This window comes from Ornithodoros turicata, chromosome 4 (genome assembly GCF_037126465.1).
Source record: "Ornithodoros turicata isolate Travis chromosome 4, ASM3712646v1, whole genome shotgun sequence".
Classification (NCBI taxonomy): Eukaryota; Metazoa; Arthropoda; class Arachnida; order Ixodida; family Argasidae; genus Ornithodoros; species Ornithodoros turicata.
This window is the reverse complement of record NC_088204.1, coordinates 37,626,872-37,650,538: the sequence shown is the minus strand read 5'-3', so window position 1 is coordinate 37,650,538 and position 23,667 is coordinate 37,626,872. Positions and strand designations below refer to the sequence as shown.

At 44.2% G+C, this 23,667-nt stretch overlaps 2 protein-coding genes across 5 annotated transcripts in view; one reads left to right on the top strand and one right to left on the bottom strand.

Moving 5' to 3' along the window:
* LOC135393015 (uncharacterized) overlaps positions 1-23,667 on the top strand; it is a 126,055-nt gene that overhangs the window by 36,493 nt on the left and 65,895 nt on the right. For both annotated transcript variants that reach the window (XM_064623613.1, XM_064623612.1), the window contains exon 3: positions 17,316-17,511. In XM_064623613.1, coding sequence (XP_064479683.1) covers positions 17,316-17,511 — 196 coding nt within the window. The remainder of the gene's footprint in view (positions 1-17,315; positions 17,512-23,667) is intronic.
* On the bottom strand, positions 7,073-16,323 carry LOC135391441 (uncharacterized). Of its 3 annotated transcripts, none has more exons than XM_064621699.1 (4): positions 14,871-16,323; positions 14,251-14,461; positions 11,058-11,110; positions 7,073-10,861 (listed from the first exon to the last, which is right to left on the bottom strand). In XM_064621699.1, the coding sequence occupies exon 4, from the start codon at positions 10,705-10,707 to the stop codon at positions 7,213-7,215; it is 3,495 nt and encodes a 1,164-aa protein (XP_064477769.1). In that variant the 5' UTR covers positions 10,708-10,861; positions 11,058-11,110; positions 14,251-14,461; positions 14,871-16,323; the 3' UTR covers positions 7,073-7,212. The 3 variants fall into 3 exon arrangements, with proteins under 3 accessions (XP_064477769.1, XP_064477768.1, XP_064477767.1); XM_064621698.1 differs by having other exon boundaries at positions 7,073-11,110; positions 14,871-15,152; positions 15,486-16,323; XM_064621697.1 differs by having other exon boundaries at positions 7,073-11,110.

Below are 23,667 nucleotides of genomic sequence, written 5' to 3'. Positions count from 1 at the left end.
TTTTTTTAGAAAACGTGATATAAATCATATAAAGAATAGAAGTCAACAAGAAACAGCTCACAACGTTCGTAACAGACGGTTTTTCCTACGAACGAATGAGGGGCTCTCTACCACCAACGTCACAGTAGAGTGGGTGTGGTCTGCAGTTGGAGCGCTCAGCGATTTTCCAAATTAATTGCACCGTGGTGAAACAACTTTGGACAGAAATATTTTGTGGGAATGCTTTTCACACACTGCTTTACAAGATGACAGCAGTTTTTGGCCATGTTAGATACCGCTTTAATGCTCCTTTAAAGGCATCCTTGACGATTGTAATTTCATCTGCAGTGCGGTTACACTATTATTTCATTGACCACCTCCTGATGCTACTAGTGCATCGAAAGCCGTGGATGTGCTCGTGTAACACGCAGCAAATATGTATGTGTTTTGTCTTCTTTCGGCTGCCTCCTGCTCCTTGAAATAACTGGATGGTTTCAGGAGCTATGTGGTCTCCCTGGTTGGCACCTGCAGCTCCATTTCTTGTAAACTTGATGACGTGATTTGAACGTGCGACGCTCTGACATGAGTGTTACGATGATTACCTTCGGTCTCTCATGTGTACTTTGTGCTCACCGTTTATATTTAAAAAACTGGAGAGCACGAGAACGGCTCACAAGTTAATTATGTTGCGTATTGCTCCAAAATCGTTTCCTCTTTCGTCTCCACGTCTTGTGGAGATACTTCGCTTTGTGTGAAAACATGCTTTTTTTTTTGACAATGAAAAAATGGCTAGGAAGCAAGCGAGCTGGTGAAGATGATGCACAATGTAAAAACCCCGAGACTAAGGAACACGAAGGGACAGACACAACACGAAGTCTCGTGTCTCGTTAGACTCACGAAGTCTCGTGAGAGTTCGTGTTATGTCTGTCCCTTCGTGTTCCCTAGTCTCGGGGTTTTTACATTATGTATCATGCTTTTTTTGCGTATGCTTATGTAATGTTACCTGAACCACTTGCTTTCTTTAAAAAAGGTAATGTTTCTTCTACAATTATAACGCGTCGCATTTCCGAGCTCCATTATGGAACTGGCTTTCCTGAGATCCCATGCGCGGGAGGGGGGTGGGTAAAAGGGAGAGAGAGGGCTGGAAAAAATCGAGCTCATACACGGCTCTGGTCGAGCTTGTCTGAGCTAACTCCATCACCCGTGGAGGGGGGGTGGGGTGTAATTCATTGACATAAAAAACAACAACAGAAAAACAGAAAGGGAATCACCCGTGGGGTCAGTGCAGTAGCTAGGAGACAGAAGTAGCCAAACAGAGTAGAACAATTTAAACGTTGATTCCAAATACGAAATAGTACCCGCACACGAAAGTATCTGAAAGTTCTGCTAGGGCTATGGAACAATCCACCATCCTAACGCTTTGCGGCAGACGCCCTGCAACGATTTCTGACAGACACAGGCTGGGCTCGACGTTGACTGACACTCTTTGACTCTGACTAGTCTAGTGTCCCAGTGACCACGTATTTCAGTGTGCACTGCCTGCAACCAGGGACGGCGAGCGAAATTACAGACCCTAGGGGATGGGTCATGGACCCCCTCGGGACACCCTCCTCACGATACCGTCGTGATAACACAGTTCAGTAATTCTTTGTATGAGTACGACAGGCCTTCGTTCTTTGCCCCCCCCCCCCCTGCCCCCCCCCGTTTCACCGCCCTTGCCTGCAGCCTCAGCAAGCGAATGCGGATCAGCAGGTCCTCGTAGTTCTCACCAACCTGGCAACCTTTCCGCGTATTTTACCTCTACATATCCCTCCTGCACACGCAAAAAGAAAAAAAAAGCACGACATTGGGAGTCTTTAAGTGTGGTCAACAATTCATGCGAGCGAAAGGGAGATTTTTGGCCTGGAACGCGTCGGTGGTGTCTCGTGAGCCATTTTTAGTACATGTCTAAATAACATCTAAAACTCGGGAGGTCTAGTAGACTTCCAAATTGGGATGTCTACTAAGTGTATAACCTGGTAGAAATCTAGTAGACCTCCAAATTGAGATGTCTACCAAATGTATAACCCCGAAGAGGTATGGTAGACATCTAGGTGCAGACATTCACTAAACATCTAACCCCGTAGAGGTCTAGTAGATGTCTACTTTTAGACGTAGCCCTAAAGTCTCAACTTATCCCTGGGTTAGACGTCAATTATCCCATCATAGGTGGGTAGAAATCCAGCGAACCGGTAGAGAGTAGGAAGGGAGTTGCCTCAGGACAGAAGCCGCCGATATTTCGAACAGAGACTGTTCTTCTTCTGTTCTCCCAGAAGAAGAACAGTCTCTGTTCGAAATATCGGCGGCTTCTGTCCTGAGGCAACTCCCTTCCTATTATCCCACCATGTGTTACATGGGAAGGGGCTAACGCAGACGCGGCTTTTTTTTTTCGCACTCACTAAATTTTTCGAGCTCACAAAACACAAACGACGAATTGCAGTTACAACATCGCACAGAGAGCGGCAAGGAAGCAGGCGAGCTGGTGATAATTGATCTTCATAACGTTATTTCCCAAGACTCAGGGTTCGTTATGAAGATCGCACAGAGCCTTCTTCACGAAGGAGTTCGCAGCTGCTACACTGTTTACTCATCGCGGAACCAGTAGAATACGGCTGTCCGCCATCTTCAAGCACAGATACGTGAAGCCACGGAAAGCCCTAGCTGCAATCCACTGACAAGTACGAAGACGCGTACACGTCACAATGCCCGTTCGGATGCATCTACGTCATAAACATGGCTGCGCCCATGTGTGTTTCGGAATGAATTATCTATTTTTTTGAGATGGTACTGTATAGAAATGGGAGAATGAAGGTGCATTTTGGGGAGAGTTGGATGTGGGCTTTCAGAATCTCACAAGTTTTTGGAATATTTGGGATATCGGCATAGCTGACCTTTAAAGTAACTCTGGGTTCAATAAGGAAACGCAATACTTATATACGTGAGTAGTGGTATATATAAGATCTTATAACAATGGGCCGCTCAGGTTACATGCGACACGCACACGCACGATAAGATATATCAGAAAACAATGGAAATCATGTATCGATAGTGTGAACAATGGGTTCCCAGGTTTCAATAACATGCGCCGCCAGGATAAGGTAACGGTTAACTCGGGTAAACAATGGGAACTCACGTGTCGATAGTGTTTGATGGGCACCTGGATGCACGTTTAATGACATTTAATAACATGCAATGACATGTAATAACGCGCAATGACATGTAATAACACGCAAATGACATGTAATAACACACAAATGACATTTAATAACAGGCAATAACATCTGATGACATTTAATAGTATTTTTCCGATCGGGTTGAAGTCAGTCCGTCACCTGGTTTGGTTGCCGCGTCAGAGCGCCAGGTAGTTTCGGTTCCCACCAAGCGCCCTCTAGTTTTCAAGCTTTGGCCGTCTGTAGTTTCGGTTTCGGTTTTAAATGAATGGACGCCAAGCTTGGTTGCTCCACGTGTAGTTCTGGTTTCAGTTTCGAATTCCTACGTGTTGCCAGATGCCCTCTGGTTTCAAGCTATTGACCGACTGTAATTTCGGTTTCAAACCCACCAAGCGCCCTCTAGTTTTCAAGCTTTGGCCGTCTGTAGTTTCGGTTTCGGTTTTAAATGAATGGACGCCAAGCTTGGTTGCTCCACGTGTAGTTCTGGTTTCAGTTTCGAATTCCTACGTGTTGCCAGATGCCCTCTGGTTTCAAGCTATTGACCGACTGTAATTTCGGTTTCAAACCGCAGCACGCTAGTTTCGCTGTGACAACGTCAACGCATTTTCTGGCGATATAAATTAAGCGTACGCGTAGAAATTTCATCAGAAAAAGAAAAAAAAAACATGGTTGACCAGTTCTATGTGAACCTGCTCTCAAATGCATCTTTGGATGTGTTTCCCGACAACACAATGAGCAAGTTCCGAGTAAAGCTAGCCCATCCACAGACGTTGGAGGGTAGGTGGGAGGCCGCTTTAACAGAAATCAACATCCCTTTTGCGATTAAAAATGTAACTGACACAGTCAATAGTATATCGGAAACGACATTCCTTGGTTCTACGATTGAAGCAACAGAAAAGGTCAAGTTCAACGCTAATGAAAACATTCTCTTGTCTTTGAGACAATTTTTAGCAAAACATTTGCAGCATAAGACAAGAATTATACGTGGTAGCGGTCATTATGAGATACAACTTCCTCTGAACTATGGTTTGGAAATTAGCGCAACTCTTGCCGCTAAGCTTGGCATGGCTGAAAAGATAATCGGCTGTGGAGAGTTGGACAGAGGGTCACCCGTGAAGCTACTCAAATACCAGGTGGATACGGAAGAAACGATTAACATAGTTACCTATCGTTCACGAACGGTAAAGTATGAAGTTCCAGAAGGCTACTACGAATCGGGGAAGGACCTCGTTAATTCCATTAACCATGCCTATCGAACAAAACTTCATTTGTCGCAAGATGCTCGTCTCCTCGTATGTAACCCATATAACGGAATTTGTCACCTGGAACGCATGAACGATGGCTATGTGACCTTTCATCCTTATTTGGCTTTGATGTTGGGCTTCGGAAAGAGGACAACTTTCTCAAGTTATGCAGTCGCCGAACGAGACGTTTGTCTATTCCCTGCTCAAAACTATATTTTCATATACTGCGATGTCATCGAGAACGAATTTGTGGGTGACGTGACAGCACCACTTCTTCGATCGATACCATTCAGAGTCCAGGGTAGGAATGATGTGATGTCTTATTTATTCACAAACCTGTACTATAAATATGTATCTGCGAAGGAATTGACAACCATTCAAATCGAGTTGGCAAACGAGATAGGTGATTTCATTCCATTCATTTCTGGCTCTGGACGTGTCGGGTTGACGATCCACCTACGTAAATGTATATAACAAACCCACCATGTTGCATAGCACATTTTGGTGCAGGAAAGCGAGAGCATCTACCACACTATACTGCTCCCGAGCTTTATCAGATTGGAGGAGGCATATTTGGTGACGTATTGAGGGGTTTCTTGCCCATACTGACCAAGAAGGTAGCGCCATACGTTGGAAGAAAGCTCCTTGATACTGGAAGACATATAGCCGAGGAAGTCCAGCAAGGAGCATCATTTCGAGAAGCCGTCAAGAAAGGAGTAGACCGCACAGTGCATAAAACTCGTGACGAGTTACTTCAGAGACTCACAGGGAAAGGAAGAAAACGCAAGGCCATTAAAAAAGCTCGACCTGCGGAGAAGCGGAGGAAATCTGACTTCTTTACTTGACAGAAAAAAAAAAATGTCTATTGCAGTAGTGCATAAAGATTCTTGTCTGTGTACTACAAACCAGCTGGAACTCTTCTCTCTTCCACCTACAAATTTTGCTTTGGAGAAGTCTGAATACGTCGAGTTTTTCCCAGTATCTGCTCCGACATCAAGCGGAGTGATCGAGTACAATGTTCCGGGACTCGGTGGGGGCTTCTTTGATCTTCAATCCAGCTTTTTGCATATTCAGTGCAAGATCATTCGAAAGAATGGAGATCCAGCGGTAACTACAACAAGCACTTCAACAACACCTGATGCAGTCATACCTGTCCAAGCGTTTGGTTCATCATTGTTTCAACACGTACATATCTACCTGAATTCAACCTTGGTTTCGAGTTTCGAACATTATGGCTACCGTTCCTACTTGGACATCATTACGAATGCCAACAATGTAACTCAGACACACACCCTTTCAGCAATGTTATACGAGCCAGACCCTTTAGGCACGAGTGAGGTATATGCTCCCACATCTGATTCAAAAGGAGTTTTCGCTCGTTACAAGCGAACCAAAGGATCGGCACTGTGTGACATGTACAGCCCAATCTTCAGCGACATATGTCAACAACAGAAGCTCATTCTTAACGGAACCGATATTCGAGTTGTGCTACGTCAAGCGTCGGATGATTTTCGTCTCTTGCAAGCTGATGGTGCAACAGAAAAGCACACTGTGGAATTTTCACGTATCGTGCTCTATCTCCGACGTGTTCAGTTATCGCCGAGTATACTTGTTGGTATAGAACGAAGACTTCAAACAACACCTGCAGTATACCTTCTCCGAGGACTGGAAATTAAGTACAGAACCATCGCCCCTAACCAATCTCAGGTGATATTTGACGATTTGTACAGCGACCGAGTTCCCTCCAAGTTAACAGTATTGATGGTCAGGAGCGATGCCTACCAAGGTAGCAGACCACGAAACCCATTCAAGCTTGAGAACTTCAAACTAAAACGAGCACTACTGGACGTTGGTGGACAACAGTACACGGATGAGTTCGACTTCCAACGAGACATCTATTCCAAAGCCTATATACACCTGCTTCACAAACTAAAACGCAAGGATATACCAATAGCTCCAGCTGCGTATGCAAAAGAGACATTTATGCTTTATTACCATCTGACTCCAGATGCAGAAGTGAATGCTCTTTGTCCTGTTGTTCAAGCCAACGTTCGTCTGACCCTAACGTTTGCTGCCAATCTAACAGAAGCAGTTACGGTGTTGTTTGTATCCGAAACACCACGTGTGCTAGAAATCAACAAAGACAGACGAGTGAAATTTGTCTGAAAAATAAACATGGAGGAGTGGCAGTTCTATGCAGCATTCAGTAGACACTACTGCACCAGAGAACTGTTTCGGGGAACCTTTGCATGCAATGAAATCGCAAGACAGGAAGCCATACCCGGGATTTATGTGATTAACACAGCTCCAAGGAGCAGTAACGGTGAACACTGGACCATGACTTATGTTTCCGGTGACAATGTAGTTACGTATTTTGATAGTTACGGCATTCAGCCCGTCTACAAAGAATTCTACCAATTCATTCATCCTACCAGGTCATTTTACTATAACAAGAAAAGACTTCAGGGCTATGGATCAGCTACATGTGGCCTCTACTGCCTGTATGTAGGCAGCATGCTCGCTTGTGGATTCTCGCTCCGAGAGTGCACTCAGAGATTTTCGTCAACGAACTTCACGCTGAACGACAAGCTGGTACCCGTCCTTGTACGGAAGCAATTCCCAAGAAAGACAGACAACATGTCATGTTGCAGTGTACTTTGACACAATAAAATTGTATTTATTTCCATGTCGTTACAGGCACAATCTTATATATATATATATATAAAAAACAGCATTACAACAACAACAGCCAGGTAGGGCAACATATGCATAAAAACTGTCTACATCTTTCCATTGGATGCGTACCCAAAGGGTAACGTGTGGATACCATCCTCACAAATGAAACGCTTTGTGTCTAGGGGATTTAAAGCTACTTTTGTAACACATACACTTTTATTTATATTTTCCTTGCGCACCATGAGGTTCTGACAAACTTTGTACACTTCACCAAGCTTAAGAGAGTCTATGTACATTGAATAATGCAACTTCTGGGCTTCACATTGTTTCACCCCCTTAGCACGATTGTATCGTCTTTTACTATGGAGGTCTAGTGCATAGAGCTTTGGTTTCAGGCAACAGAACCCTAGGATGTGGTCGTGGGGCATTTCGTTCTTAAATTTTCCTAGCACCATCTCGTTTTTCGTAGAATACATCGAGTCATCACAAGAATGACCAGATGTATCAAGGTGGGTATCGGCGAGCTCCGCAAGGGCCTTCTCATCGCTCAGCATCACGATATAAGAATCTGTGTCCATATACAAGAGCCTTGTGTCCGGGGCTACCCGAAGCAAGTTGTTATAATAAAAGTCATACATCATGACTTTAGACAGCTCGAGAATAGTGAACCCCAGGTACAGAGGCTGTCGCATACGGACTATCGATTGAGCGAACTGAAACAAGACTACGTTAGAGCTTAGAGCCCTGAATTGTTTGAGGTTCGGTTTACGCAAGAATCTCAACACTTGCTCCTCGGAAGTTGCTAAGCGACAGTCGACGAACTTTCGTACATTCATACATGTTTTCCCATATACGGAGTTAATTAAACTCTTGTACAGGTTACGTTCGAAGGTATTGGTTGCCTGCTTGCGTAGTTCATGATGGAAGTCAACATAGGATCGCAGGAATGGTTTTTGTTTGAACCTGAGCACCCGGTGAATTTTCTCGAGCCGAAGACCCAACTGTAGGTACAACTTTAGACTGCGATAATGAAGAAAATACTTCTTCTTGTCAAGCAGTGTAAGGAGTAATTTCGGTTCTATATCATGCTGTGGGAGGTTAAATTTTTTCATCAGGTCTTTCTGATAATCCGAAAGCAACTCATACGGGACGCTCATTTTTTCGGGCGCGAGCGGTAAATCTTTATGTCGTTCGTGGAGCTCTTGTACGTAGGCCAGGTCTACCTCTAAAAAATAACCAACGTCTGCATAATCTGCAACAAGGGTTACATCTAAACCTGCAACCTCTTCGGGTGACAGCCATTCAAAGTCTCCGAATGGGAGTGGTTCACGCATCACTGTGCCATAGAGTCCATTTATGTCCATGTAATGAATTATGGTCTTTGGTTTTTCGGGATCGTACTGATCTGTCCCTGGGACATTTGCAGTGGCCATTCGCGTTGAACACTGGGTCATACCACCACGCAGGCCCCGTTCAATTAACAGATAGGCATCGGGATCGTGGATTAAATCCAGATTAATCCGGCTCATTTTTAGTGCGCAAGACATGCTTAGTCCCGGGAGTGACACGAAATGAAGTGGTTCAATTTTGTGCGTCTCCAACGCCCATATTCGGAAGTTTTGAAACACGTCTGCCAGAAGCAATGCGTCCGTCAGAAGGTACAAATCCGAGTACTCGCCCAGGCTCTTCAGTTGAAATTTTTCAAACACATTTTGCGCATGGCGGTAATCTTCCTCGCTCACTTCTGATCCGTTCAGTTGGTTAAAGAACTGGTCACGTGATGGCAAACAGGGCTCGTCGTAACGTTCAAAAGAGGTAACGTAGTTATAACAGAAAACCCCTTTACGTACAACCAACCTGAAGTAGTCCTCCTCTGCGAAAAACTGACGCAGACACCTGAAGTTAGATTCACCTTTGTCACATAGATTTTTCGTCAGTGTGTCGAGACTAGCATTGAGGAAGCTTAACGAGTCTATGAAGCGGAACACACCAATGTCTATAGCCTTAAACTTTTGACAACTGGAGGCTATCACTCTGATGTCTGTCTTCCGAAGCAGGTGCAGATGAGCTACTATGAATCCGAGGTCATAATTGGCATTATGTGCAATGATGGGCACTTTCCGTGGTATCCGCAGTTTCAGATTACATCCCTGACACAATGATTGGCGAAATTCTCCACTTACGTGATCATGGTCTCGCACTTTCTGCTTCTTAGTGAATGGTTCTTTACAGATGTTACAGTGAGTGGCTTCAGAATGTTCGAGTTCGTCTCCTGGGGTCATTTGCAAGGGCACAGTCTCGTGCAACATCGCATACAGCTCATCATGCAAATTACGCAATAGTTCCATGAAAACGGAAACGCAGTCTGCACCACGGTAAATATGTTTCTTCAAGACATACGAATCGCACGAGCGTATGACGAGGAGACAGAAGGATGAAGGGATGTGTTCCTCGTAGACATTCCCGCCTCCCGAACACGGTGATAGTACACTCTCAAAGTCGTATACACAGTAGAAGGGAACTTCCGACATCAAATGCTCTCCGGCAAACGACAGTGTCTCACCCTTCTTTGGAAAAATAGTCTTGGACACTTTTTGTTGTTTACACATTAGTAGATGATCGGCGAGTACACCCGGGGTGGTGAAACCCATCGTACACCGTTTGCAGTGAAAATAACCAGGTGGTGTGAACAAAGCATTGAAATTAGTAATGAGTACAAAATGGAAGTCAATCAGCAGTAGGTCGACATGCTTCTTGCACTGGTCGTCAACAACCTTAATCGGGTAAACATATTTTTCATCTTTGTCATAACCGTACACGTTAATGCTCACATCGTTCTGCTTCTCAAACATTTCTACATCTTTCGGGAACACTACAGGAAACGTCTCTGGAAATACATATTGAGACAGGTATGACCTGTAGGATGAAGCTCTGCGTCTGTAAGAACCCTTTGCAGGATGTAGACCGGCAAGTACGCAAAATGCGAAACACATGTTCTGTTCACTATCCTCGTGAAGGTCGACATTCAGAAGACACCGACACTTTTTTTTCAATTCGTTTGGCAATTCAAAGTCGGTACAACCAATGAGCTGTGGTGCGAGACGACCGACATGAAGAATGCAGGCGTGAATTCGAAATAAGAAAAATCCCGACCCTTGCATTTCAAGCTTTTCTAAATTGTTGGTGACTTCAGTGCCTACTTCAATGACAGCACGTTCTACGTCTCGTTCCGACCACAGCGTATGCACACTCGAAGGAATAAATTGAGTGACAAATATGATCTCATCCTCAGGCGTATGTCGACCGAGTTCCGCCTTCAGCAAAACATAAAAGCGTAACGGAAATCCGAAATGTCGAAGTACACCGGCAAGGTAGCGTCCGTTTTCATGAAAGAATGTGCTGACATCCTGCCCGTCGTCGTCTCTGTCATGTAGATGAAGCTCATAGCGGTTGGTATAGTTGCGGAGCGTACAGAGTGTCTCACAAAATGGGATACAGGGTGTTGCAAGGTTATGAACGTTAGCCAGATGAACTTGAAGTCCCAGCGCTGTTGTGTAGTGCTGCCGATCGGCCGGAGGACAAAGGTGGCATGTCACCATTTCTTTTTATTTTTTTACTCGGATTGACCGAACACGATGTCTGGCGAAAGAAGACGTTTCCCCTCTTTTCCAACTCGCTCTTTCTTCTCCATCCAGAGCCCGCTCGTGTTCCTCATGTCTTCGATGTCTTGAGTGCTTAGTTTATGAAACCGAGCTGGAAGGAACACCTTTACGTGCTCGTGATCCTTCATAATTTCTACGTAGACCGCCTCGCCATACCTCGTTTCAATTTTGTTAACATCAACCACATCATACTTGATGTTTTTAGGAATTGTCGCCATTTTTTGAAACTCTCCACATTTCTTTAACTTGTCAAGTTTATGCAAGATCGACGAAGACATGATGCTTACTTGTACACTGATGCAATGATGACGACGATGATCCTTCGGACACGTTGGACCGACTGAAAACAAAAGGAGCACATGTTAGAACACTGCAAAATATTTCATCATTCTGAACACCATACCTCCTCAGAAGGAGGTTCGAGAGTGAAGGAGCTGAGCGTCAGACAGTTCTTATATAAGAAGTTGCCAGCATGGCAACCTTGAGGAGTCTTCTTTTTTTTTTACATCGTCAACTCTGCAGTCGAACCTACCTTTGCAGTTTGCTTTTTTTCCCTGCAGTTTGCAAGCACGGACTTGTTTATCTAACGAAACGTATCTTGACCAGACTTCATTCCCTTGCACGAAATGACAGTGATAGCACCTTTTAGGTTCGTGACGCCTGCCTCGGTGTCAATTTCAGGGGCTAGTCAAAGTGGGAAATCCACCTTCGTGGCACGACTAATTAAACACAGAGCTGTCCTCTTTGACAAACCGTTCAAGCAAATATGGTATATCTATCTTTATAAGCAGCCGGTATTCGATACTCTTCCTGAAGTAAATTTCAGTCAAGACATCCCTGCAGATCCGGAGAATTATAGCCACTCATTATTTATATTTGACGACTGTTTAGCCGACCGGACAAAGACTCAAAGAAATCTGCAAATTTTATATCGCTGGGTGTCACCACCTGTCAATCACGGCTGTGTTCATCTCGCAATACCTGTTCGTCAACGACCCTTTGTATCGCACAATACAATTCAATAGCACGGCTCTCGTTTTATTTCGTTCACCACGCACTACAGACCAGCTGCGTATGCTGTCCAGGCAGATTTTCGGGCGAAATGATTTGTTGCCCACGATATATAAAGATGCCTGTCAGAAACCATACTCATACTTAGTTATCGACTTGTCTCAACAGAGCAACGATCACTATAAGGTGTGGACCAACATTTTCCCGGATGATCACAGACAGATCGTATACAGGTCATGAAAAGGCTTAACAAACACATTCGTTTCCTTCGTATGATCGCTGAAGCAAAGACAGGGGAAGATCGTTACAACCTGATTCAACATGCCAGCAGGGAACAGCTACGAACAATCAGGGAGATTTGTATGAACCTCTGCAAAGGAAACATCGACGTACCGGCGAAAGTTAAAAAGCAATTGCAGCCTTTTGCAACACCCATTAGGACACTGGCTTCCAGGCAAGACCGTGCAGATGTGAAGAAAATTAAACGGATTCTTCATCAGTCCGGCGGGTTTTTGCAATTTTTGTTGCCCCCCTTGTTAGGTCTCGTTTCAAGTTTAGCGGGCAAAAGCATCGCAAAAGCAATCGGCATTTAAATAATGCAGAAATACGAGCTTGTTCCCTATCGGGAAAGCACTATTCCGTCGATATTGAATAAACAGGAGCCTGATGATATCAAGGCCAAGGAGATCATCCAGTACTTGCACAAGCTATTGCATCCTCCCGCGAACACATTAAGACAGCCTAGTGCAGCAGGTGAGGAGACAAATCATGTGGCATCGACAAGAGAGCAGACACAGATTCAAGCGGACGAGGAGGAAGATGCCATCGTTAATTTTATGAGCAGCGGCTACAAGATGAGAGCAAGCCAATTACTGCGTTTACTAAAACCCGTGCTCGGCTGGAATAGTAAAACGTTTGAGCTCATTGTCAATGGTGAACAAATACCAAATACCAACGTTGTAGACCTTGTTTATTATTTGGTCACAAGAGCGCGAAATGTGTGGCGACCCGCGTATCTCGAGAGGATCCTACCACTATTGGTCAAGCTAAATATACCGACACTTATCGTACATCCATCTCGACTTGAAAAGGAGACTGCAGAGCCATCAGCCGGTAGTCCTACGTTTACACCTGAGACACCTCGTCGACGCATTTCTCCGGTTATCACAAGAGCGGCTAAGAGACTTCGAGAATGGAACCGGTATTGAGCACGTTGGAAACGCAACAGGAACACTGTGGTTACCTTCGGGACGAAAACATTCTGGTGCATTTTCCCGCACGACACAGGAAGAAGGCCCTCGCCATTCTGCAGATGCTAAAGACCGTATTTGCGATAGATGAAGAGGGAAGGATTATCTGTCATTCTCGCGTTGTTCCAAGTAGTTCTGTCATCGAGCTTATAAAATACGAACTGCACAATCGATCGCCCTCTTGGTACAAAGGTGACGTGGCAGCCGTTATAAATGCCTACTTGTCATTCGATGGACTTCGTGTTCGTGGAAGAAAATTGTGCTAATGGCTGCTTACGTGGACGTATACCATCCTGGTGCTCTAGGTGGTGTTCAACGACTCGCACGAGCGATCGGTGAAAAGCCGGCGAAGGTTGCCAAGTTCCTGGAAACCAGTGATGTGTACTCTCTCTTCAGAGAGCTTAAGCGACCACGTCAGTTCCGGAAGACCATCGTTTTGGGTGTGAAGGATATATTCCAAATAGATTTGAAAGACCTTCAGAAACTGTCGAGATACAACAAGGGTTTTCGCTATCTTTTGTTTTGTATCGACGCATTTTCTCGTATGCTTGCTGTAGTGCCTGTGCAGAATAAACGAGCAGCGGAAATTATACGTGGACTGAGACTCGCTTTTAGACGTATTGGGACTCCGAGACTGATTCATTCAGACAGAGGTACAGAGTTCACCAATAAGTCAGTCGGAGCATTTTTAAAATCAAAAGGGATATCTCTCTTCCACACTAATTCAAATACGAAAGCAAGTATTGCAGAACGATCTATTCGAAGTCTTATGACGCCACTTTATCGTGCTTTTGAATATCAGGGACATAAATCGTACTTGAAAATTTTACAGCCTCTGGTCAAAGCATATAATCATCGTGTTCATAGAACTCTGTCGGCACGACCTGTGGATGTCAACAAAGAAAATGAGCATTTATTTAGACAAAAGCTCTATCCTACTCCGAGCAAACCCCCAGAGAAGCCACGTTTTCGCGTTGGCCAGCTTGTCAGAATAGCAAAGTCTAGACACCAGTTAGTCAAAAGTTATCTTGGTTCGTTTACGCGTGAAATTTTTGTGGTGAGAGCAGTCAAGATTGGTTACCCGAATACCTATCTCTTACGTGACCAGCAGGAAGAACCTATTGAAGGTCAATTTTATGCAAGCGAATTAACACGTGTGCAGCCTGGAAAGGGCCACCGCATTATAAAAAGACGCGTTCGGAATGGAAAGGTGCAGTACCTGTTGCAACCTTCTGGAAGTCGTAGAAGGACTTGGGTTCCGGAGAACTACCTGCCACCACCGACGACGAAATGACTGGCGATCACTGGTCCGATGTCGAACAGCCAACCAACGCTGGCGATTCCTGGTCCCAATCGGGTGATGATGTGTGCGGCATGCGGGACGTTACCCAGGATCATCAACTCCAAGGAAAATGTCGCCGTCCTCATACCTGTTGGAATGACGTGTTAGAATGCGGTTCATCGAAGTCAACGGACGACACAGTGCTCGTCGCAGCATTTAAGATAACCAGAGACATTTTCCTGTTCCAGTCCCTGCCTCTGAACCTTCCCGCGAAAAAGACTGTGTGGGAGTCTTCAAAAACAATGTATGCCCGGGTGCACAGGAAGTGTGAGCACCTATCCGACCACCCGTTCGACCTGGTCTCCGAATGGGGAAAACAGATGAGCTCAATATTCAGCTATTACGGTGATCGTGACGTCGACGTAATGCAACTGGTGGCCGAAAGTCTATGTATCATGTACTACGCAATGAAGACTGGCTACCATTACCTGGCTGTGTACATAAACGACATGACAATTGACCTGTTGCAAAATAGGTTGTCACCCAAAGACGCTTACCAATAAATATTGAAATCCATGACGAGTTGTCTCATTTTACTGTAGGTCGTCATGGTAAATAGATGTCCGGAGATGTTCTGCTACACCTTGTCCTTTCTGAGTGCTGTTTCCCTGTTCGTTTTCGTAGCTACAACAGAATTTACAAAACCAACACTGAAACAGGGAAAATGCACTACCGTGACTCAGATTGACCATAACATCTACGTCCACCGATGTCCAGCTGCAGTAACTGCCGTACGCCTTTGGCTCAGCAATGGTCATCCGACGAGATACGGAGTAAATCTGTCGCAAAATGATACACGTCAACTATGGCATTGCTTGAAAGAAGCAAATGTCGCGCACAATTATTATAACTTCGAGTGCTCGAAGCTATGTGAAATAAGCTTCGAACCCAGGCAAGTAATAGAACGATGTCCCGGCAATGTGTACAATATTGCAAGACTCATTGGGAATGGAAAGCACAGCGGTTACGGTATCACTCTTTCGAAATCGGCTACCATGTCTCTGCTGTCTCATCTGAGCGAAACAATAAAAAGAATTTAAAACAAATACATGCCCGCATTTCATTTAGCTATAAGATACACTGTAACACAAGAAATGGTTTGAAATACTCACATCACTTGGCTCTTACGTGGCACACTCACTGCTGGAAGCTCGTACGTGGCAGACAGCGTATACCACCAGTCGAAAATTCATCTTGCGAGGGCGATAACGGTTTCTTTTTTGTGTGTGTGTGGTTGGTGTTCCCAAAGAGCGTTTGGAAAAAGCCAGACGGGTGTTTCGCGGTTGTGTTATCATACCAAAAGAAGAAGAAAAAAGAGCGCGTCGGCAAGAGGTATCGCATTTCACATGCTGCTCCTGCGAAAGGAGAAGCTGTCCACGATGCATTCACGTGATCCTTCCTTCCCTTGAAATAAAACAAAAATGAAGGGTCTTATAAGCTAGCTGTCGACGACTGAGACCGATCAGACCTTCATCGACGACGCAACTTTGAAAGGATGTGAGTATACCTCTTGTCTTTATGCCTTTTTTTTTTGTTATTTTTATTTCGAAACCATCACAGCTGGTAACCGCAATACGTAGTCATGCAATGCTTCTCGATTCGTTGTATGCTGTTGTCGCAATGCGCAACACAAGTTTGGAAATGTGCGTGTATAGAACACCTCTATTTTATTGTGATTGTTGTCACTGGGTTATTTACTTCCAAACGTCGTACTCCTATGCAAATGCATGACACAGTAACAGAGACATATCGGAAAGTGGAAAACGTTAACCGATTCTTTGATAATGCTGCTTGTTGTTGTTGCGTGACACCTGATCGAGATTTGAGTCATCGTAGACTTTGTCCTGATTGAGAAGAGCATTCACAGGATGTTTCGTTTTCCCTTTGTTTTTGCAGATTGCTTCTGTACAAGGATGAAGTCAAGCAAGACTCTAGTAATTTGTAACATATCTTTCGTTAGTTGAATAAAAGAGTAGTAAAATAATGTGCTGAAATAAAAAAGGAATATATACAGTGTTGTCTGGTCTGTGATGTACATCATTATTTGAGTGTACTTATCAAATGGGGGGAAAAAATCATGCTGTGACGCGGCATTTATTTTTTTGTCAAATGAAACCGTAAGTACAGACGGTCAAAAGCTTGAAACTAGAGGGACATCTGGTAACCATTCAAAAACCTGCGTTGACGTTGTCACAGCGAAACTAGCGTGCTGCGGTTTGAAACCGAAATTACAGTCGGTCAATAGCTTGAAACCAGAGGGCATCTGGCAACACGTAGGAATTCGAAACTGAAACCAGAACTACACGTGGAGCAACCAAGCTTGGCGTCCATTCATTTAAAACCGAAACCGAAACTACAGACGGCCAAAGCTTGAAAACTAGAGGGCGCTTGGTGGGAACCGAAACTACCTGGCGCTCTGACGCGGCAACCAAACCAGGTGACGGACTGACTTCAACCCGATCGGAAAAATACTATTAAATGTCATCAGATGTTATTGCCTGTTATTAAATGTCATTTGTGTGTTATTACATGTCATTTGCGTGTTATTACATGTCATTGCGCGTTATTACATGTCATTGCGTGTTATTAAATGTCATTAAACGTGCATCCAGGTGCCCATCAAACACTATCGACACGTGAGTTCCCATTGTTTACCCGAGTTAACCGTTACCTTATCCTGGCGGCGCATGTTATTGAAACCTGGGAACCCATTGTTCACACTATCGATACATGATTTCCATTGTTTTCTGATATATCTTATCGTGCGTGTGCGTGTCGCATGTAACCTGAGCGGCCCATTGTTATAAGATCTTATATATACCACTACTTACGTGCTACAAAGACGTTTAAGAATTTTATGCAAGGGACTCTCAACTGCATTCTCCGTGTATGTGTTTCATGCATCTATAATCAAATCTAAGTGCATTTTTTGTATTTTCCAGACTTGAGATCTACTTCTTGTATGCAAAAGGCTCTTATTATTACTGGTGGGCACAGCAGAAGGACACGGGTGACTTTTGCTACGTGAGCAATAATGGCAAGTCTGGTGAACAAAGGAACCACCCCCTTCACAATCCGACGAAGAAAGGAGGGTACATCAGCTTAACAATTCAAAGGACCGGTGAAGGCGCGACAAATGTACGTAGACTCATTGTCAGAACCTATGGGATGGAATGTAACTAACGGGTATTCTATTGGACCCGCAATAGACCTACAGTATATCACGTTGACTTGCGCAGCGCCGCCGCTGCCGCTCACGAAACCTCACTGGGACGTCCGAAAAATAGCCGCACATCCGACGTCCCGCGTGGGCAATCCCTTAGACGTCCCAGGAACAGCCGCGGAGCGCAACAACCATGAAGTCCATCATGCGTACTTCGGCCGTCGTAATGGGGACTTCCCTCCCGTTCTCCCACTTTCCTTCTTCTACTCTCTCACAAACACTCGCAAACTGCGAGGCCGAATTACACTTTTAACTCGGTACCCTTTATTGTAACTTTTAGCAATGTGAAACCTTTATATAGACGTAGATTTCCAAATATCGCAGAGGTTACACGTCCGATACCTCTATTTAGAGGTTAAACGCGACTTGTAACGTGACACTGGAGGAACAATATCGTTACTTCAGAGTTCCACGGAAATCCAATCGTCGTAACTTATACATGTACCCTTTATATAGGAACGTTGTAACTTCTAAACGAACTCAGCGTTTGAATTTCCTTCGTTTGTTTTTCTTGTTTCTTTGCAAGGTAACCTGTATAAAAGGTACTGCTCAAATGTCACTGTGTTCTCGTTCAAGCCGCACATTCAATCATTCAGTACGAGAGTTTTGGATCAGTGTGCGTTACGTTATTGTGTCTCGGCGTCTGTACCAACTGCATATCGTGTTCAGAATTGTGAAGAAAGCACAAGTTTGAAGCGATGGAATCAGGGTATTTCTACGGTATGTTCACTACAAAGTTTACGTAGTTACGTTTTTGCTGGACACTCTAGAAACACTAATCGCAGCAGAGTCTGTCTTTCCAACACGGTTCAACACAGTGTGTACGTGTGTGTGTGACGTCCGTTATTTGCTTAGTGCTTTGTCATCCTTGTGTTTTACTTCTTCGTGTGCTTCGATTAACCGTACCCGCGTCGCTGGTTCGTCATTCTGACATGTATATCAGAAAGAAATAGAGATGTTTTCGGCGTACTGGAGAGGGAGTTGCAACAACGTGATGACTGTAAATAGTATGCCTCCTTGAAACTGAATGTCGTTCACTACAGCTGAAGTGTCGGTATTGTGACGTCCTCGTGCTCTTGCCTGAACTGTAGTTCCAAGTTTGCCAATTAAATAATACATATGCTGCAACTGCAATTATTTCTTTCTTTCATTTGTTGTGCATGTGAATCTGTGAACACTCGCTTTTCGCCACTGGATGCCTTTAGATGAATTACGTATATTATAGCTATATGTTGGGAATGACAGTATGCGTTCTGCACTGATGAGAGCTCATTTTGAGCACCATTTGTTTTGTAGCGTCAGTGAAGAGGCGGGCGTCTTATAGAGACAACCATGGCTGGCAAAACTAACTTTTACGTCGGTGTGGCGGTTAGGAGACAGTAACCTCTATTTATTGGTGATTTGTGTAACATTTATAGAGGGCATTGCCCATAGGTTACAGGGTAACTTCTGAAATAGAGGGTAAAAATTTTGAAATTTTTACCCTTTACTAGAAGGTACCAGATTTAGAGTGTATGGCGTCCGTTAGCAACCAGATGGCGCTAATTATTTTTAATTTCTCACTAGCTTTGTAATGTTGCTCACAGCATTGCAACGCAAAGCAGTAACGCAAAGCTGCTAACATAGACAATAGAGAATAACGTGCCGCGGATAATTGGGGTGTACCATGGTTTTGAAATTGGTAACAAGCAAACAGTCATACGGTACTGCGGTTGAGTGAAACTGAACGCTAAAAGTGGCGGGAGCAGGACGTTGTCCGTTCTTTGCATTTATGACTTCCATGATGGCGGCGCGCGTCCGTGCGCATTGCCGCAGTTTGATGTACAAGTGAGAGACATGGACGGCAGTATAGGTATGTTTGCTCTTTTTTAGATAACGATACTTTTTCACGGGTTCTGTTTTTCATAATGCAGTGAAGTTTTGCAGCGTACGGACATAATTTTCTGGTAGTTCAGAGCGAACACGTTTGACAACGTAAACAGCGTTTAGTGTGTTTTTCCCCAGTTTCAGGGTTCGTTATGAAGACGTTTGACAAGTTGCTGAGTTGAGAAGTTGTTTGAGAAGTCGCTACCAATGGCCGAGTCCAGAACAACACTGTAAGCTATAGAGTGACAGTGAGTTTTATTATCAAATACAAATAGTATGAAAACACTGGCTTATAACAAACATGTATCGTGCACCGTAGCACGTTGAATGTCATTACAGGGGATCAGTCAATGAAGGATTTGCCAAGTTACAGCAGCCTCCTATCCATCACAAACTTTTGGCCTGAACGCAGACACGGTAAGCTGTAGTACTCTTTATCTAATTGCAGGTAAACCAGGGCCAGTGCATTCATTGCGTTGGAATCAGCTTGTACACATGGATAGCGTAAGTTAGCTTTCAGTACGACAAAAAGGATACTGTGCCAGGGGTAACTGACTCTCCTGTGTCCTATGCACTTTAAGATTGCTCTCAGCAGAAGATTACTCACTTCCATCTTCTCGGTTCAGAGGAACAAGTCAGCGTCATTTACAAGGTGCCGCGCTTTTTCATTTCTGTCCCAAACAGAGCATCCAGTGATGCAATTCTTAACATTTTCCTATCTATATAGGTAACCACAACAGTTCTTTCACAGCGGCCTGTCCCGCAGCATCCCAACGAACAACTACTGTACGACCCGTATGGGAAATTTTTTCATGAGCAGATCAACAATGCCAAGGTAGGTAAATTTGTGATAGGATTCCAAATGTGTCCCTGCTTGCAGGGGCTCCATTTGGCATGCCACTGGCCTGTATTACCACGTGAGGCTTGCGAACTGGGCATGTTTACCTCCTGCGCTGTTTCAGGGCAATGAGTATAAGCTAAATAATGCAATCTATTTATTTTCTGTGTGTATATGCATACTATGTGAACAGTATAAGTACATACAGGTTTTCGCACCAAGCGGTACCTAAGCGGTATCTAAGTAGCTCTTTTTTTTCTTTTTTTCTTTTTAAATTGTATTCTCACTAACAAAACATTTTGTATATCGCTCTGGAAGAAAAAAAAAACTCTATGAAGTAAATGATATAAATATTTAATGACGTCTCGGTTTTGTTTGTTGTCAGGTTACCTCACGAAGATCTCGGTGCCTCAAGCGTCGCTACCTTAATGGGAGGGAAATGAAAGAGACAACTATGTCGTGACTGCACCATCATGCATCGCAAACTCAGGAACGTTACAAATGAGGAGCAGCAGATGGGAGCAACAAAGAGGACATTTAAACTGTGTGTACTCAGATACACAGCTTTGCTTCGGTTACTTAGTTGAAAACCGCACCGCTCGCTTATGAGACAAGCATATGTTGCCTTGCGCGTTAGAAAAATCTATTAAAATTGTCTTTGTAGTAAGCTGCGTATTTTGATAGGGACAGGCTATATCAGACATCAGCTCTGGATTTATGGTGTAAAAATCTGATACTAACACGGCAAATTTGAACATTAATTTTGAAAATTTAATCTAAAATTAAATGTAATTTCTCATCATTAAATTGCTTGTAATTTGTGACAAAAGTTATAGAAAGATAGATAAAACTTAACATTTCAAGCGAAATGTGCTGTAGAGGTGCAAGCTGTTGTTCCTATCTTTTTTTTAGTGTGGAAGCTGACAGGACTTGTGCGTGCAAAAATTCTCTACGGATCTTTGTGGCAATCTCAGAAACGGCATTATATTAATTTGCTTGTATCTGTATGTCGATATATGCATAGTTTGCTACAAGTGCTCTTATTTGGGCATACCAGTGCCACGCCTTACCTTTTGGCTTCAACTTTTGAATTCAATTCGGCTTGCCTTTTAATATAACCGGTGTCCCGTATCTGTCTAGTCATTCACTGTGCCGTAATGAGGCTGACTGGGGAACAAATCACTCACTGTGATTAGCCAAATTGTTCTCTTTACGCAGGTGTGATGTCATGCTTACGGTGTTGCACATGCCATTTTCGTCTGTGCAATGTTCCAAGTAAATGTGATTTGTAGGATTTTGGATTGCGATAGGAACTGTGCACTGTGATATTTTGTTCATTTGAAGCTCAAATATATTTGAAACCAATAAACTGACAGTTTTTGCCAGTATAAAAGCGAATGTGGTTTCCTTATAGCGTACACACTAACAGTTGGAGGTTGCAAATACGCGCACCGGATACCGATGACCGCGGACCCTACAGAACGATCAGCAGATGAGGCTAGCACCTCTGCAGAGCAAATATGCTATACTGTGAAGCCTCCTACCAGCGTGGGCGTGAGGTACCGGTGAAGTCCCTCAGAAATCCTTTAGAGATCCGGAGGGACGTCTATGGGGGGGGGGGGGGGGGGGACAGTCACTGTTACGTACTTCGGAGTTTCATTCAGATCTCACAGGGACGTGTATGGAACCAACTGCGGTCATCTCTGGGATGTCTGCAACATCCGCATGGAGGCATACCAGGGACGTCCCTGGCACGCATCTCTGTTGTCTGGGATAGGTATCACGGGACGTGTAGTACGCTGTGCGGCGACTTTTTTGTCAGCTTCGGCGTGGTTGTCTTGCGTGGTAGGCTGACAGCCCAAGCAAGACACCATATTGGTCCAATATTGGGTGTTGTGCTGCTTGGGAGCGTTCGACAGCGTACGCGCACTTTGATTCGCTTCGTTTCAAGTAGGATTTTCTTGCTGCGTGTTTCAACAACAGCACGAGGAGATGAGTTTCCACATACAAGGAGAAAAGCCTGAAAGAAGACGACAATCAATCGTGCGGCCACGAAAGGCGGGTAAGTGAGAGACATCAGAATAATATGAGGAATATCGTAGTGAGCCTGTGTACGTTTTATCATAATGTATTAGGACGCACTGCCCTACATAAGCAGCTGAACATTGTCTACAATGTATGAAGAGTTTACGAGTGGTGTCGGTCAAGATGGCTGTTATTGTTCAACTATTTCCACCACGGACGCATCGCGTCGCTGTTATCTGGCACCGCGATTTATCCACCTTTTTTGTGTGCCACAGGTTTTCGAAATTCATACCCACATCTGAGCGCAGAGTATGTGGCGCACATTTTGGAGGAGTACGGAAGTCCTACCTGGTTCGAGTGCCTACTATTTTGGCACTGAGGAACTCACAGAAGGCCATTGTGCGGCAACCGGCTGATGTACATCATTTATGTGTATTTCGAGAAACTATAGGGACAGGAGGCGAGTAAGCTGGTGTATACGGTCAAATGACAGCATCTCCTTGAGTTTGAGGAGCACGTTACAACACAGAGACGGGGGACGAACTGGAAGAAACTACTCTGATAAACTCAGTCTGTCAGAGTCTGCGAGTGTGCTTTCTTCCTGTTCGTCCTCCGTCCCTGTGTTGTAACGTACTTCTCAAATTTAGCGGGATACTGTCATTTTTTCGCTTATTTCGAACATCAAGGTATATATAATGCGTAAGCAGTTCGCAGTATATATACAGGCTACAGCACGGGTAAGACAGTAAGAGCACCTCATGTGTAATGATGTGTAATATCAACTTTGCGCTTTCGTGGCTACATGTATACGGACCCCCTTCCGACTTGCGGAACTCTACTTTTATTAGCATTAATGCGTGTATTTGCCTACTCCATCTGTGCTAGTAAGTTTCGACCATGGAAGTGTTTTTAAAATTTGAATGAGATAGCCCAGCACAGATGGTAGCCTACGTCAAGGTCCGCAAACTCAAACGGATTCGTGGGCCACATTGACCATATAGATAATATACCATACCTTATCGTAAAAAAGTAAATATACACACAACGAACAGCAGCAGTGTAGTTATTGTGTAGCCGGGACGGTTTGTACACTTGGAACTGTACTTCACACACCAAGCCGCATTCGAGTGCTCAAAATTGAAAAACGAAAGTAATAAAAATAAAAGTATACGCAAACAACAGCACAGTGCAGCTGTTGTGGAGCCTGAACGGTATGTGTACTTCAGACTCCTCTTCCCACACCAAGCAAATCACGTAATCAAAAAGAAAAACAATAAAAAAATACAAAATATATAGTTATTGTGGACGGTGTGTGTACTTCATACACCAGGCCATCTCGAGG

Coding starts and splice junctions, on each gene's coding strand:
- LOC135391441 (XM_064621697.1), bottom strand. CDS start 10,707: ATGGTGACATGCCACCTTTGTCCTCCGGCCGATCGGCAGCACTACACA.